General features: G+C 37.0%; 1 protein-coding gene across 1 annotated transcript; it reads right to left on the bottom strand.

The window, feature by feature from the left end:
- Nucleotides 1–6,303: 6,303 nt before the first annotated feature.
- LOC115634100 (axoneme-associated protein mst101(1)-like) lies at nucleotides 6,304–7,291 on the bottom strand. Its single transcript, XM_030531657.1, has 2 exons — nucleotides 6,734–7,291; nucleotides 6,304–6,656 (listed from the first exon to the last, which is right to left on the bottom strand). Exon 1 carries the CDS (start codon nucleotides 7,247–7,249, stop codon nucleotides 6,797–6,799), a length of 453 nt encoding a protein of 150 aa, XP_030387517.1. The 5' UTR covers nucleotides 7,250–7,291; the 3' UTR covers nucleotides 6,304–6,656; nucleotides 6,734–6,796.
- Between the last annotated feature and the right edge of the window lie 8,910 nt (nucleotides 7,292–16,201).

Below are 16,201 nucleotides of genomic sequence, written 5' to 3'. Positions count from 1 at the left end.
CGAAAACTAGTCAGCACGAAAAGAAAAAATTACGATTTTTTTTATTTCGATAGTTTTTTGTTAAATGAATTTGTATGCTGCTGCCCCATACTTCAGATCCATATAACATTCTAGGAAGAAATATTGATTTATATTAAATAAATTCGTTCAAAAGAGTGAAGGTTTTAAAATGCAACTATTAAAATATTTTAAATGTATATTTAAATATTTATGATGCTTTGTTCTGACCTTTGGAAATTCAGTATACTTGATCTAACAAATTGAATGAAAGAATTTTTGTAATTTCATTGTTTTTTCTATTTTTATTTCATTCAAAATAACATTGTTTGTTATTGTTTATATATGTTTCCATGTTTTAAAATCGACAGTTCTTTATCAGAATATTTGTGGTACATCTATGATTTATTCAGGGGCTATTAAATCATGCAATCAAATTTATGATTCTTTTTGTAATTTATAATAATTGCGTCAAGGTGAAAAATTTCATTAATATTGAAGAAATGAGAACGCTTTATGAAATATGTATGTATACGACTTAGTTGTTAGTTGGCTGAAAGCAAATGCGTGATAACTATGATATGCAAGTATGTATGTATGTACATGAATTCCATCTCAACGGAACGACTATGAATTAACTAACAACTACGCCGCTCAAAGGACTCCCCAATGCTGGCTAATTTTTTATTGGAAAATTGTGCTGCAGTTTTTATATTTTTGTTGGGCTTTTGTAAAATCTTTATAAATACGTTTAACTGTAATTGTTGCTGCTTTTTTATGTACACTTGCTTTATTTCTATTTCTATTTGTATTGCTACGCTTTATTTTCGTGGTCGATAGAGACCACAAGAGATGACGATGTGGAATAGGACGTTGCTTCATGCAATTGCTGGAGGTCCTGCTTAGCTTTTTCACCCCTTTCAATTGCGCTGTGGCATTCGCCCCCTGAGGCACTTCTATCTTGGTGTTGTTGTTGTCCTTGTTGTTCTTGTTGTTTATGTATCAGTGAGTGAGTACGAATTGTACAAACGGGCTGACTGGCTGACTGTGTAGCCTTTGATATGACGCTCAAGCATTTTAGACGGATTTATTTGCCAACTCCAAGTCAGAGAAGCGCGGGAGCGGCAAAGTAGTAAAAAGTTCTTTGCGCTCTATGGCACGCGGTTACTGTAATTGTCATTATGCCTGCGGGGCCAGCAGTCAACCAACGAGCCACCGAACCCACCAAACCCACCAAACCACCCATTCTTCACCCAGTCACCCAGTCACCCGTTCAACAAACCATGTTTGTCTTGGTCCGTGCGGGCAAAGTGCTTGCCATGTTTAGTCATCGCGAAATATGTGCGCGCATTCCTACTACTTAATGCCAGGCGGCCTTCCACCCACTCCTCAGCCCAGCCCAGCCCACTTGCCAAGTGTCTGCATGCACTTTCCAAGGCACAGCAAGCAAGTACTCATCAGCAGCAGGGTACACTGAAAGAAGGGTATCTTAATTTGTGAATAAAAATAAAAAAAACCCAAAATTATAAGTTTATCTGCTTGTAGAGCGTTTCTGATTGAAGCACAAATGGAAATGCCAAGAAAAGATTCTTCAAGCCCGGCAATGTAAACAAATTTGTACAGATAAGCAAAAATTAGCGAAATGTATAGTACAAATAGAAAATAAATCCACATTCAGAAAGATATGCTGCAATCAGCACTTTCTGCAGCATAGTTTATAAATAAATAAATATAGCAGAATACTGGTTTAATAAATTGTAAATACATTTTTTATTAAAAAAAGAATAGGTAAATATAATTCGAGAATGAAATCGGGGACACTAGGTTCAAAACACGGCGCAACCATCATCGCATTAGCATGATTTAAAAAATTACTTTCTGTCTTCTGCAAGAGTGGTAATTTATATAAAAATGCGGACCGATTCGAAAAACAAAAAAAAAAAAAAAAATACAAAAAAAATAGAAAATGAAATCCAAAATCGTTTAATAGGAACGTTTTCTGGACGAATAAAATTGAAAAGCTCTCAATACTTTTTCAGCACATCATTTCCTAGAAGGAACCTATTCTTGCATCATTCTCTTTTCATCAATGACCTCTTTATTGACGATGTGTTCCTTTAACTTCGGGTTCAGCCAGCTATAGGGGACAGTACTTAAGCAGCACATTACATCCCTATGTGTTTTATTTTTTAAATTGTTGCTTTATTTAAGGTCTGTCCTAAGAAGACAATTATTAAATCAGGTTTTGTGCCTTGAATAGTGGCATCTTACAAAAGACAACATTAAATTCATTTTTCGAATTGAACATGCGGCTGTTATTTGGAAACTCTAGTTGACCCGGCGTGGAAGGTCAAGCGGGCTGTTATCCAGGAGATTTATGACAAACACGTTTACGTGAGCTGAGAGCCTTGGTGGGCCTGTGAGAATTTTAAACTGATTCTACTTTTAATCTCAAAGCATGTCTCACAACAATTTTCTAGACGATATATTCTACCGAAAAAAATATTACTTTTGCTTGGAGTTGCATCTATATATTCTCATCTGAACATGTATGAATTCTCATCTAATCCAATCAATTCCCAGAGTAATTTGGCGCATTTATAAAGAACGAGCATGCACTGTGTGTTTGGCATTTTAATGAATGACTTGTACCTATGTAGAAAATTAATGTTTCTTGCTTCTAAATGCAAGATAACTGTTTTCATTTTTTATTTTATTTTATTTACTTTATCGACAAACAAATATGCTACGACAAGTAAATAGGCAGTCTAATAAACTCTATTGACTTCATAGTGTTATTGATTTAAATAAAATAACTTTCTTAATTTGTAAATAACTTTAAATAACTTTCAATTGATAATGCATTAGTAAAAAGTATATACAAGTGTGTTTTTTAGCTGTTATTGTCGCAAAAACCTTTACAAGTATAGTTTCTAGCTGCAGAACTGTTTATAACCGCATACGAAATTTGTCTGCGTGTATTTCTTGTCACCATCAGGCTGGCAACCATCTAGACAGCCCTGATCCTGGGTCGCTGCCTTCGCACGCTCAAAGTATGTATCAATATTTGCATTTATAAGTTCTTTGCCTTTTGGCGTATTTGTTGAGTTATTAACTGAAATTAAGAAAATTGAAATGAGTTGGGTTGTGCAAGTTGTACTCGTATTTTGTTGAGCGAGGGAGCGGAGTAATTTTTCTGTGCCGGAGCGTGAAATTGAGGCACTCGCCTTAGCTGCGGGGGCGAGCTGGCATGCAATGCAGGCTTGGCTAATGCGGCCAATAAAACCCGCCAACCATTCAGCAATTTGATCAACAATTTTACGGCTTAACAGCAGCAGCAGCAGCAACAAAATGTGACCAATGGGAGCTACCGCTTTAACTTTTGTAATTATGCGACAAGATAATTAAGTCAATTTTGAGCGTGGTTAGAACAAAAAGGGCAGCCAGCCAGTCGAGGACAGCGTCGACAGCAACAACAAAAAACAATTGGAAATGTTGACAATGCCCAACAAAAGAGTCCCAAAACATTATGCCTGAATGCATTGACCAAAACATTTGGAAATCCAATGGGAATGAGAAAGGTTTTCGGCTATAAAAACCGCCAAATGGGCCAAAAGTTTTCAAATTGTAAAGCTTTGGGTTACACGCTCTCCATGTCCTTGTCTGTGTATGTATGTGTGTGCATGGATTTTATGCATGGATTTGAGAAACGCAGAAGTAATTGCAAGGAGCTGAGATTTCTGTCGCTGCCCGACTATTTATAGTCATTGGCTATTGCTACGACAATTTACAATTTAATTGTGGAGGATATAGGATATTTTATGTTTTTGTGTATGTATGTAGATAAAGGATTAGACAAATACTTGACTCAGCATGAACTACATAAGCTATATGTATATAGAAAGCATTGCTTGTACATTTTTTGAAATCGTGGACAACATTTTTGTGAAGGAGAAGCTTTTTTAGAGTTTTAGGTTGTTTCTCACACTACTATACTAATGAAGTTCACATCAAAAAATAATAAAAAATAATTAGTTATACTAATGAAGCTCACATCAAAAAATAATAAAAAATATAACATCAATAAATAAATATTGAAGCTGAAGTTTTGTGTAAATAGTTTTCACACAAATAAAATGTAAATGTTTTTACAACTTATAGGAATAATTTTGTTTATAGTATATTTTATATTTTCATCATATAAGCCGTTATCAACATGTTCGTTAATAGAATATGTTAAAAAATTGCAGGTGCGTAAATACTTATGGCCCCCTCTGTATAAATAATATTCTTAGTCGATTCCACTACGAGCGATAAATGTGATTGCAAAATTAAATATTTAAACACAATTGTGTAAATATTGAGTTTGTCCTTGCCCTTCGAACCGATAATCAGAAAAAATGCCTTTCATTTGTTTGCCCTTCCTTGCGAGTTTGTTTGAAAGTCGTGCAAACTTTTCAATTTGCACTATAAATGGCAAAGCACGGCAGATGTTCTTGAAGGCACCAAATAACTATATATCATAGCTATCAAAGCGTTGATAATGCGTCATGATTAAAGCTATAGAAGAATGCAAGCCACCCGCTGACAAACGCTGAGCCACGACACTTGAGCTCGCGGTGGTTGATCCCCGACTTTGCTTTCCCAATAGAACGCACCGCATTTGCATGGGTGTGTGCCTGTGTGCCTGTATGTGTGTGTGTGTTGTCTGAGTATCGTCCTAGTCATCATCATCATCATCGTTATTATTATTATCAAAATAATTGCAGACACACTTCGCGTCAAGCGGCAGCGAACGCACTTTTCTAAATTATTTCATTGATGCGTGCCCTGAAATTATTTTGGAGCAACTTTTTTTTGGGGATTTCTGGCTTTCTACGTGACGTTGCTAATTTAGAATTTGCCGCTTAAAATTACATGCGACATTTGACTTGCGGTAGATGATTGTCATCTTCATTTGTTTTCTAGATATGTAGATATGTAGGTGTGGGCTGACTCTGAGTCTTAGCCACTTCTTAGCCCTGTGGTTTTAACCCTTTAAGTGATTTTTGGCATCGTGTGTCAGGTGTGTTTTCTGTGCGGTTTCAAATCCGAGCCAGTCTTCCTCTCGTAATGAAAGCTGACAGGCGCAAGTAATGTTAATTATGCGGTGCACTCAAAGTTAAAGACAGGCAGACAGACAGACAGAGATACTTTAAACCGGCAATCCAGAAAAGCAAAAAAAAAAAAGTGGAGAAGGAGAAAAAATATCAGCGCTCGCAGAACTGCCATTGTGAGAGAGTCCTGGCGCCAAAGAAGAAGCTGTCAGGCGTTGTTGTAAATGCCAGGCAAACGGCAGATAAGCCCCACCAAGCCAAGCCGAGCCAAGTCGAGCCAGCCCGGAGAAGTGCCGTCGACATCCCGACGCGTCGCCTTCCTCATCGTTGTCATTGTCGTCGCTGGCGCGACTAAAATTAAAAAGGAAACTGATAAGAAATCGGCGCTGCCAACTTGACACAATGAACTTAATATTAATATGGAGTAAATAAAGCCATTGTGGGGCTCGAAAAGAAGTGAAGTGTTGAAAAGATTTACGAGCACCACAGAGAGCAAGAAGGAAAAATGTGCCACAACTTTTCGGTAGTGCTTTAAACAGCCAGCAGTGGGGACGCATGAAGCGGACATAAATTAGCCATGGCCATTGCTATATTGTAAGCACACTGGAAAAAATAAAACGAAAATCGAATGGGTACTTTTTCATAAGCCTGTGAGCAAACATTTAAATAATCATTTTGAATCAAAAATGTGTAAGAGAAAGGAAAGGTTATGAATACTTGTAGCTAATGAGTTAAATGCAACAGAAAATAAATGAAATATAAAAAAATGAATCTCATTTCGGGTAAAAGGGTGAGGGGAGGCTTGTCTCACAGTCATGCAGATGGCTGAAAAGAGAGTTTTATAGAAAGAAAAAGAGAGATTTCGGTTTAGGGCAGGTGGAAATTTTCATTGTAATTTAAGCAAAAGACCTTTTTGTCCCGTCACGCTTTAAATTAAAAAAAGTAGGTCTGCTTTTCCATAAGGTGGCTGTTCTAATTTAATTTAATTTCTTTCTTATTTTCCTATAAACAAAATTCGTTTCGATTTTGTGTTCAAAAACTGTTTATAACTCAATGATGTGCTGAGACCCCAAAGATCTACGATTATCTCAGGTCAGCTTTAGAGGAACTATATTTTTAACGCTTCCGAAGAACCATATTTGGATTTCAATAGGCTATTACTAAATCTTCAATTTTAAATAGTATATAAAAATGTGTAAACACGTACATATAGCTTTAATTATATAGTTATTTATTACTATTATTATTATTAAAAAAAATTTGTTTCAGAAAGTTGTACTTGTGATTTTCCCAATTTTAATTCTTTAATTTGTATGTGATACAGTTTCCCTTCTTCCTTGCACCCTTTCTTCTGAGCCACCTCATCGCATATTTTCTTTTGAGTCGCTTCTCTTTAGAACCTCTCTTCCACTTTCTCTTTCGAACCTCTTCATCGAATTTTATTTTGAGCCGTTTCTTTGCACCCTTTCTTTTGAGCTGCTCCTTCGCACTTTTTTTCTACCCGCTTATTTTACTGTTTTTTGCTTTTCTTCTTTTGTGTCCTTTCCTTGTAATTTTTCTTCACTGTAGTTTCATGTATGTGGAGACACAAATAAAGAAATTTTCTTCAACAATCTTTCATATGTTTAATTTTCACTTGCCTTTCAGTTTTATATATTTTTTTGCTCTTCCATTCACGTTTGCTTTTGCTCTTCTTCATCGCCTCATTTTTTCTTATTAGACGCTCCTCCGCACTTGTTCTTTTTAGCCGCTTCTTCGCACTTTTTCTTTTGAGCCGCTTCGGCGCACTTTTTCTTTTGAGCCGCTTCGGCGCACTTTTTCTTTAAAGCCTCTTCCTTGCACTTTTTCTTTAGAGCCTCTTCCTGACACTTTTTCTTTTGCGCTTCTTCAGCACATTTTTTCTTTTGCGCTTCTTCCGCACATTTTTTCTTTTGCGCCGCCTCTTTGCACTTTTTCTTTAGAGCCTCTTCTTTGCACTTCTTCTTTTGAGCTGCTTTTTCCATACACTTTTTAATTTCTTTGTCATCACTGAACATTCGTGCATGCAGAGATGCGAATGATGTAGCTGGCAATCCCATTCTGTTTATTAGATTGGATCGCACAAACGGATTATTGATCTGCCTCATCAGACTAGCAGTACATTGGCGCAGCGACATAATGAAAACTTTTTAGAATTTAGGGATTTTTGTTTGAAAGGTTACCAAAATTTTGTTTTGTGTGATTGTAAATGTCTAAAAACAATTTTGATACTAAAAGGTATGGTTACTGAGCTAACATGTGAAATATTCTTGTAATACTACAAGTATTACTAGATCATCTCGTAAATATTTTCACTGATTTTTATTTTTTTTTTATTTATTTATTTTTTATTTATTTCTGACAAATATCTGTGTGAATGTTTATATGTGTAAAATTTCTTTGTCATAACACAACTTAATGTTTAATTTACGAATTATATTCGATTTGCATTGAAATATTCGAGTCAAGCTCCGAAATTCGGTTCCAAAATGTCAAATACACCCCAAAGATAATGGATGGAAAGTGGAAAAAATTGGTCGATCTTAACGTTTTGTTGATATATTATATTATAAGAAGAGATTAAGAATCGGGGATAGTTGGCCAAATGGTAAATAAAATTCCCCTAACGTGTCGGGGGCATTTATAGATATTATTATATATTGAGTAATTTGGAGGTTTTCTTATTTGTTTTAAAGTTGAAAACTTCATATTATTTTATATCTTTATTGTAACAAAATATATTATAATATAATTATTATTGTAAAATAATATATTTTAATATAATTATTATTGTAATAGAATATATTTTAATATAATATAAAACATCTTATAGTAATTTGTATCGACAGCACAGTTTGATAATTTATTAAAATAAAATTAAATTAAGAAAAATAAAAATGTTTCGTACATGTATTGGATCAGTGTAGGTTAAGTGGTGCTGTGGCTGTTTGCTATTTTGACATTTCCCTGTAGAAGGGAAGATTTAGGGCTGTTTGTTTGGCATTCGCTTTCGCTACCCCTTTTTGTTCCTCCCTTGCTTTATCCTTTATTGTTACATTATGTGTAATTCGCGCCGTTTTGTGGTTTCGTTACCTTTGCGGAGCTGCCCTGAAGTCCGATTGCGAGCATTGCCGCTTATTGTTATTGATGTTGTTATCAGTTGCAATTACTTTTTTGATTTACACATTTTGGTATTTCTTTTTGCGGGTTGTGTGTGTGTGCGTGTGTCAGTGCTGTGGTGACAATTTTCTCGCATCGTTTGCGGTTACAGGATGAGGGAATAAGCGGCTGTGGCGAAAGCCTCGTTCAATGCCTGAGCGGCGGTTGGGCCTTTTTTTGGTGTGCTAGGTGACGGTGGTGGGGGAGAGGGGGGGGGAGGTGTTGGTTAAAACAGTTTGCATTATTGACAGTTGTTGTGGAATAATCAGATTTAAAACGTTAAATGTTGATGCTGCTCGGTTCTCTTGGTTAGTCTGTCGCTTGCCATATTTTTCGCCGGCTTTGTTTCCGTTTTTCGTTTTTCTTTTTCAAACAGCTTTTATCTTTCGGCTTGCATGGAAAAATCAGAACAGATTGGCTTTGATTTTAAGTAGCAATTTCCTGCTATTGCTATTGGTTGGGCCTAAAAATTGTGAGTAGATATGCAAAGGGTGCTCGCAACGCAGACACCCATCAGGGATAGCTTTAAGCACGACAGCGTAAATGTTTTTTTCTTTTTTTAAATAAACGTATTTATGGAGGAGTCTGTATCATGAGCTTGCCAGCCGAGAGGTGAAGGAAAGGAGGGCTGAGGCTCGAAAAGTAACAAGCCGGAATGTACACTTCTGACCAAAATGTTATCTTATAAACTTATAACCAAGTGGCGTTACGTTTTTGCATATAAAACCTTTATTACTATCTATATTTGAAGTTGGTTCAATGTGGGTTCAGTCGCTTAGGAAATCCGGGCGTTCATACAGACAGACGGACATTTCTAGATTGGCTTTGCTCGTTCCTGCTGATTATGAATTAATTAACTAAGTGGGAGATGCTTTCTTCTCCCTACTTATTAAATAATGTGCACGAAGTTGTTTTACTATTTTTTGTTATTCGAATATAGGATATGATAATGGGAAAATAGGGCTGTGATTGTAGTACTCTAAGTTCACAAAATGTCTTAGCACATAGAGTTCACTACATTCAAGTGATTGACTATAACTATAACTGAACGAGAGCTCTCAGTGTAAGCTCAGCATAATACAAATCAGCATATGTTAAGCTTGATTGAGACGCAGCCCTTAAACTCCCCTCTCCCTGCTTACTTAACTTAAATTCGTTGCTTAATGCACCTGCCCCATCTACGGTCCTTGGCGTGCGGAGCACCCTTAAAATAAAACTTCAATTTCTCTGCTCGTCGCCACATTACGTAAGTGGAGATACATCTACATTGGGGCATAATCAAATTCAATTGCTCATTCAAAACATTAAACTGTTTATTTTTGGTTGGGTGGCAATACTGGTGGAGCGGCAATACTGGTGGCTACACTGCCTGATGGCGTCGGCTCAAGTGGCACGGCACTTCATCATGCCGCCTAATCATTTGACCCACTTGAGAGTTGTGCAAATACTTTTTACGTTGTAGCCAGCTTATACACACACACACGCACACATACACGCATTGCCTAGACGGGCACTAACACACATATACACATATGTACATATGTATGTATGTATGTATGTGCGCTCAAAAGCTCAGTCAGAAACAGTGCGACACACGCATACTCGTACGCATACAAGAGCCGGTCTAATCCTTTCAACAGTCGAGTCGAGCAGCAGTTTTGCATGCATGCAGCAATCATTTGCCTAAGGTGGTAGGTGGTAGGGCGAAGGGGGGAAGGTAGACCAGGATGAGGACGAGTTGAAGGGACGGCATGTGCTGCTGCTGCGCTGCTGCGCTGCTGTGCTGTGCTGTGCAGAAGTGAAGACAAGGAATTTGGAAAATCTCAGCTCAGTGTCAGGTTGCACGTTGAAAATTTGTCGTCATCGTGTCTCGCACACAAAAATGGCGTTAAGCATAGAATTTAGCCAAGAGGAAGAAACGGTGGCGAAGACAACAACGAAGAGGCGAATGTGTGGGCGAAGGGAGGACGACGACGACGTGGGCGCGGCTTTCGTGGGAGGCGGGCGGGCAAAGACAAACATGTCAGTCGGCTGCAGCAAGCATTTGAGAGCCGCCATGCCTGGCTGCGGCTCAAGGATAAGACAAGAAATAATAAATTATATTTGCGTGATTTGTGTTAGTAGTTGTTGTTATTGTTGTTGCAACTTTCTTCTTCCTTTTGCTATTTAAAATGTTTCAAAATGTTTAACAAAAATTCGCTCTCAACTTTTGCTTCTGTTTCCCTCAATTGTTCTCCGCTTTGTTGTTTGTTGGCTTTTGTTTATAACGGCAAAATGTTGGATTAGGCAGTAGCAGCAGGACATTTCTACTGTTGTTGTTGTTTTCTTTTTTTTTTTTTTTTTAGAAGAGCACGTTCCGCTTCTTGCGCTCACTGGAATGGTGCCGGACTGCGCAGAGAGCAAACTGGAAGCTGGGCGCCTTTTTAAGAGCGCGTCGCAGAGCAACAAAGAGAGCAGCATTTGGGCATGGCCAGAGAGCGCTTTGCTCTTTATCTTTTATTCATCAAACATGTTTACAGCATTCCGTTTTGATTTAAGTTTTAGCCACTGATACTGTATTATGGCCAAACTACCTTAACCCTACCTCACCGAAACCTGAAAACTTTCTCATCCCCCTTGTCAATTTGCAGTGAAATTCTTTTGAGGATATTTTCCCACATTGCAAACTTTCCACATGACTTGGCAGAAAAAAAAATCAAAACGGCATTAGTTGCGCTTTTTTCTCCTTACAATTTTGCATTGCCACCAAACTGACAGTGAGGGTCACACATTTAACCCAAAACTAAGCGAGCCCAGGGTCATTGCGCTCTAATAATGGTTGCAATCCCGAAAACACTTCAATGAGCTCTGCAAATAAATACAAACAAATAAACAAGCCAAGCGACGCGTGCTGTTTACACACACACACACACAGATGCAGACATAGTTAGAAATTCAATTTCAATTGAGCGTCAGTTATTCGCAATCTCCCAGATAAATTTAGCAAATTCATTGGCGGAAGGACCACGCTGAAGGACGTCCCTGTGCATGGGTCTTAAGCTCCGGCAAGTGCATGCGCGCATAGCGAAAACCCAAGAATATTACTTCAAGTCATGCCAGTACACTGGGCTCGAACTACGAAAAACACGACTCGACTTTTCAACTGAATTATAATGGTCAGAAACTAAAACTGCTTTGTTATTCAAGATTATTTCATTTGGAAGAGCACCAAAGATGTAATGTACTGAACTATGTGGTTTTTCATAGTTCGGAGACCACAGAGTGTGAGAACTAAAGTCTGATAAAATAGAAAAGGATATTCAAAATAGATTAAAAATAATAAAATCCCCAATAACCCGCCTAGAAAGACAACATTGAGCTTGCTTTAAAGTCGTGCCTGGACTGACTTCTGATTGGTCCACCATTAGAAAACCTGAAACTGAAACCTGTAATTCGTTTAGTTTATGTTTATTACGGACTTTGATTGTTCGTTATTCCATGTTATTGTATGTCAACAGTTGTGTTATGGCCAAAAACTGTAGGTCGATTTCTAGCTTTTTATGAGGTATGCGGTCAACATCTTTTCGTCCCGCCACGCTCATCAGGAATATACTCAATTTCTTCAATTGTTTTTGAACAAAGTGTTCCCTTAAGTAAATTACTGAGAAAGCAAATTAATTTGCGCATAAACACTAATTACTGCTCTCCAGTATTGTATGTTCGTGTGTAATGAAGTTATGCATTTCAATCAAAAAGCAATAATAAAGCAATAGAGATCATAATTTTCGACAGCCAGAAATTTATTTGCAAACTAGTTAACCTAAGCAATTAGCTTCCTATATTACCTAATAATATATTTGAATAACAACAATGAAACGAATATATTATTAGAACACATAACAGAAAATACATGAAATTACAGTAATTGCCGTATTATCTTTCACATTTTGTGCACTTGATACTCTTAGCATGGTCTATAAAATAAATAAACAGATAATAAACGAGCTGGGAAAACATTTGTTTTGATCAAATTAAAATATTGCCAAGCCAGTGTGCACTTGCCCAACCAAGTTTCTCACATCCCCCGAAACTTGGCAGGGCACTGCGTTGATTTTGTTGACAATTTGCCGGGTATTTTGTTTTAGAGCGTTTCAGAGAGTTGGCGGTCTGGCTTCGTTTCTTAATCTGTGTTACGTTTAGCATTCCTTGCTTCTAATACTCGTATTAGCCCGGAAAAAAGGAAAGAAAAAAGATTTCAATGCCGAGATTAACGCTGGCACAAAAAATTGTTACAATTGCCGAGCCAATGCTCGAGGGATGGATGAGAGGATTCTTTAATGACCGGGGCACATTTGCCCGAGTGCAATGCAACAACAACAATAAAAACAACAACCCTTGGAAGCAATGCAACCGCAACACCAATGCCAACAACATCAACACCACCATTACTATATGACTCACAGAATGTGCGCATACAGTGGTGGCTATAAAATGTATTACTGGTATTATTGGGAAGTGCAAATCAAATTAAAAATTTCAGTAAAATAAAATAAAAAAAATTGTACGGCTAATGGTTAGCGAAATGAAACTGTTTTAGGGTTTTTATTCTTGTATTAAAGACCCGCAAGATCAGCAAAAAATTAATAAAAATAAAGAATCTTACTAATTATACTTCTTTTTTATTTATTTATATTTAGTAGTCAAATTTTTTGAATCATTGTTGAGCTGTTAGATACCTATACATTTTTTACACATATTAAATTTCACGCGCAAATTGTTTATTCTCGTTTCCAAAGGTCCATCAAATATTACCACTCAAAGATTGGAATCAAAATTTCCTCATAATAATGTCAAATTCGTTATTACGACTATTACTTAAAAAAAGAACACATCTCTTATTTCATTTGCCAAAAGTATTTGTGGATTAAAATAATATAGCTTATAATATATGCGTAACTCAATATTTAACCTTTAATCTTGGAATTTGTTTAAGAGCGAATAGTACATGTTATCATCGTAATCATTTTTGTAACAATATTCAGTAACAACATGTCGCCAAATAAATAGCCAGTATTTTGCAGATTGACTTAAACACTAAGAATGATGTTTTTCTTTTGTATTAAGAACAAATTATTTACAATTTATTAAACTAGTATTCTGCTACCAATATGGCAGCTTAAGCTAGTTGCAAATTAATATGGAATACAAATATTGTCCATACAATACATACATCTATAGGAAACACTTAAATCTATGTATGTAAATATACAATGCAATATTTACAATATTGTTAGCTTTATTTAATAGAAATAATTCAGCATGGTTGTTTTGAGAGCCCTGCCGGATTAGTAGCTGTGCCTATAATTCGGGTACATTACTGTCTATTGTAATTGCGTGCGTTTGTGCCCTGCCAATGACATTTCCCTCCCCTCTGCGTTGTTGCCGACACTCTGCCATCAGCACTCAGCTCATTTTTCACATATTTTGCAAACTGAAACTATTTTCAGCATTTACTTCCTCGCACCCCGACCCGCGCACTGATTGCAGCAGTATTGTCGTTGTTGCTGTTGTTATTGTTGTTGTTGTTGTTGTTGCAGTTGTTTTTGTTTCTGTTGTGCGTACGCATTGCCTTTTGTGTCGTTCGACAGCGAGGCAAGGCGAGGCGTCTTTGGCACTCCAGTGCGTTAATTGGTTTTATTTTTAATGATGTTTATGCGAGACAACCAAAAATTCCACAACATGCCCCCTCCTTTCTCTTTCTCTTTCTCTCCCTTCCGCGCTCTCCTCACTACAGACAATGCAATTATTTATGGAAATTCTGAACGTTCCGTGATTTATATGTGCCTGTTCATATGTATAGTAGTATGTACAAATGCGTGTTTAGCTTAGCGCTCAAGTGGCAAAGTGTTTTTCATATTATTAATACAAGTATTGCTGCTCACATGTTTCTTTTTGTTTTTGATTCTATGCAGGCTGGTGTGAAAGACAATTAAGCACTTAATTGACTCTTTGCTAAGTGATAGGGACAATCGAAAAACAGAGAGACCCAGAGAGAGAGAGAGAGAGAGAGTCGAACTCATCTATACGCTAATATTAGAGTTTAATGTTTTTTTAAAAACGTTGAATTTTTTTAAGTGCGGTCACTGATGGTTTTGAAATGAAGAGAATCGGAGGAATATAAATAAATATTGAAATACCCCATAAGCGGAGGGAAGACTTGAATGTGGTTTGAAATAACTTAACCTCTTAATACAAATCATTGAATTTTCTTTCAATATAACTAATTGTGTGGATAAATAAGCAGCCAGAGAGTTTATTAGAAAAAGAAAACTAAACTAGATGTTTTAAAATTTTCCATTTACTTTTTAATACTTTTTTTCAAGAATGTTTTGTTAAAAAATAAAAATAAATTTATTCACTTTTATATTAATCTTAACAAAATGTTAGTTATTGAGAAAAACGTTAAGCCAAATCAAAAACATTTACTTCACTAAGTGTCATGTCTTGAATGTGTATGTATGCTTGTTTTGCCTTGCCCTAAAAGGTTTACAAAAATGATAAGTTTTAGCAGTTTTATAATTATTATTTTTTTCGTAACTACTTGTAAAACATTATAATGCAATATTTTCATTTCTAATTGAATTCTATATACCTCCAATAATTTTCGAAATATAACTACTCCTTAGGCGAAGGAAAACTTAAAGTATATACTATACTTGTATATACTCGCATAGATATTCAATTAATTTTCCTTAATTTCCGAAATATTAAAAAGGTCCCATTGCTTTAAATTTGTTTACATCTCAGTGTCACACACACACACCTACAGACCTTTTGCATTTTGATGAATTTCGTGCTGAACAACAACAGGTGTGCTTGCTTCGTAGCAGGCCGCTGGCCAATGCAGAGCACATTATCGTGAGTGAGGAGTGTTAGGTGGCAAAGAGTGAAAGGCGCCGGAGAAGAGGGGGGAGGCATTCAGTCAGTCAAACTGCCTGCACTTGCACATTAGCCGTTCGATGGTGAGGCGCTAGATGGGGCAGGCATAATTTATTACTAAGTCTGGCCAAATCAAATGCTTTAGCGTTCAAAACCTAAAGAGCAAAGCGTGCGGAAATGCCGACAAAAAGCAAAAGACAACAAACATGCCGGCAAGCGTACCGATTGAGGGTGGCAATGGAGATGTTCGCTCTCTTCTTCTCGTGCTCTCTCGCCATAACTGGAATCCGCACTCGCAGCTGTTATACGCGCGAAGTGAGCGTAGCACAGTTATGAGTGAAAGTATGTACGTGTGTACGTACAGCAGCCCTTCGTCGACTGCATTCGTGCGTTGTAGGCGGCAGCTGTGTTGTGGCGGCCAGTTTTCGAGCGAATTTCGTGGAAGTCGGACGTGTGCGCGCGTTGTTTCTTAGCCGAAGTACAACAATTTATCAACTGCTCTGCGCGACGTGAGCAACAAACAACACATTTGTTTTGCAGCTAACGGAAAATAATGTAAACGAAAGTGGAAAACAAATTGCGATTACGGCGCTAATTGCTAATTAGCAAAAAGTTTATTCTAACTTTTCGTCACTTTGTCTCATTTAAATTATCAGCAGCCGCGTACAGGATCCCTGCCAATAAACATTTGGTAAACATGTTTTAAACATAATTAATTGCCAATTGCTTTTGAGAAGCTGTGTGTGCGTGTGTGTGTTTGTGCGTGCGAACGTGTTTTTATTAAAGATATACATATATAAAAAAAAAGTAATTGCATTTCAAGCATTTTATCAATAAGCGGCGCCAGACGACGCTCGCGATTCGTATTTCGTTTACCACTTCAATTGCAAAAACAACAATAACAACTACATACAACTACAATTTGCGTATAAATACGCAGTAAGGCGCAAAGCAAACACGTAAACGAAGCTCCAGCAACAACTGCCGTTGTTTTTGTTGCTCTTGCTGTCGCT

The sequence above is a fragment of the Scaptodrosophila lebanonensis genome, unplaced genomic scaffold (assembly GCF_003285725.1).
Source record: "Scaptodrosophila lebanonensis strain 11010-0011.00,11010-0021.00 unplaced genomic scaffold, SlebRS2 tig00000001-arrow-pilon, whole genome shotgun sequence".
In the NCBI taxonomy this organism is placed as follows: domain Eukaryota; kingdom Metazoa; phylum Arthropoda; class Insecta; order Diptera; family Drosophilidae; genus Scaptodrosophila; species Scaptodrosophila lebanonensis.
This window is presented reverse-complemented; position numbering and strand designations above follow the sequence as displayed.

Bases quoted from the DNA above. Each gene is read 5' to 3' on its own strand.
- LOC115634100 (XM_030531657.1), bottom strand. From the start codon at position 7,249: ATGTCGCTGCGCCAATGTACTGCTAGTCTGATGAGGCAGATCAATAAT.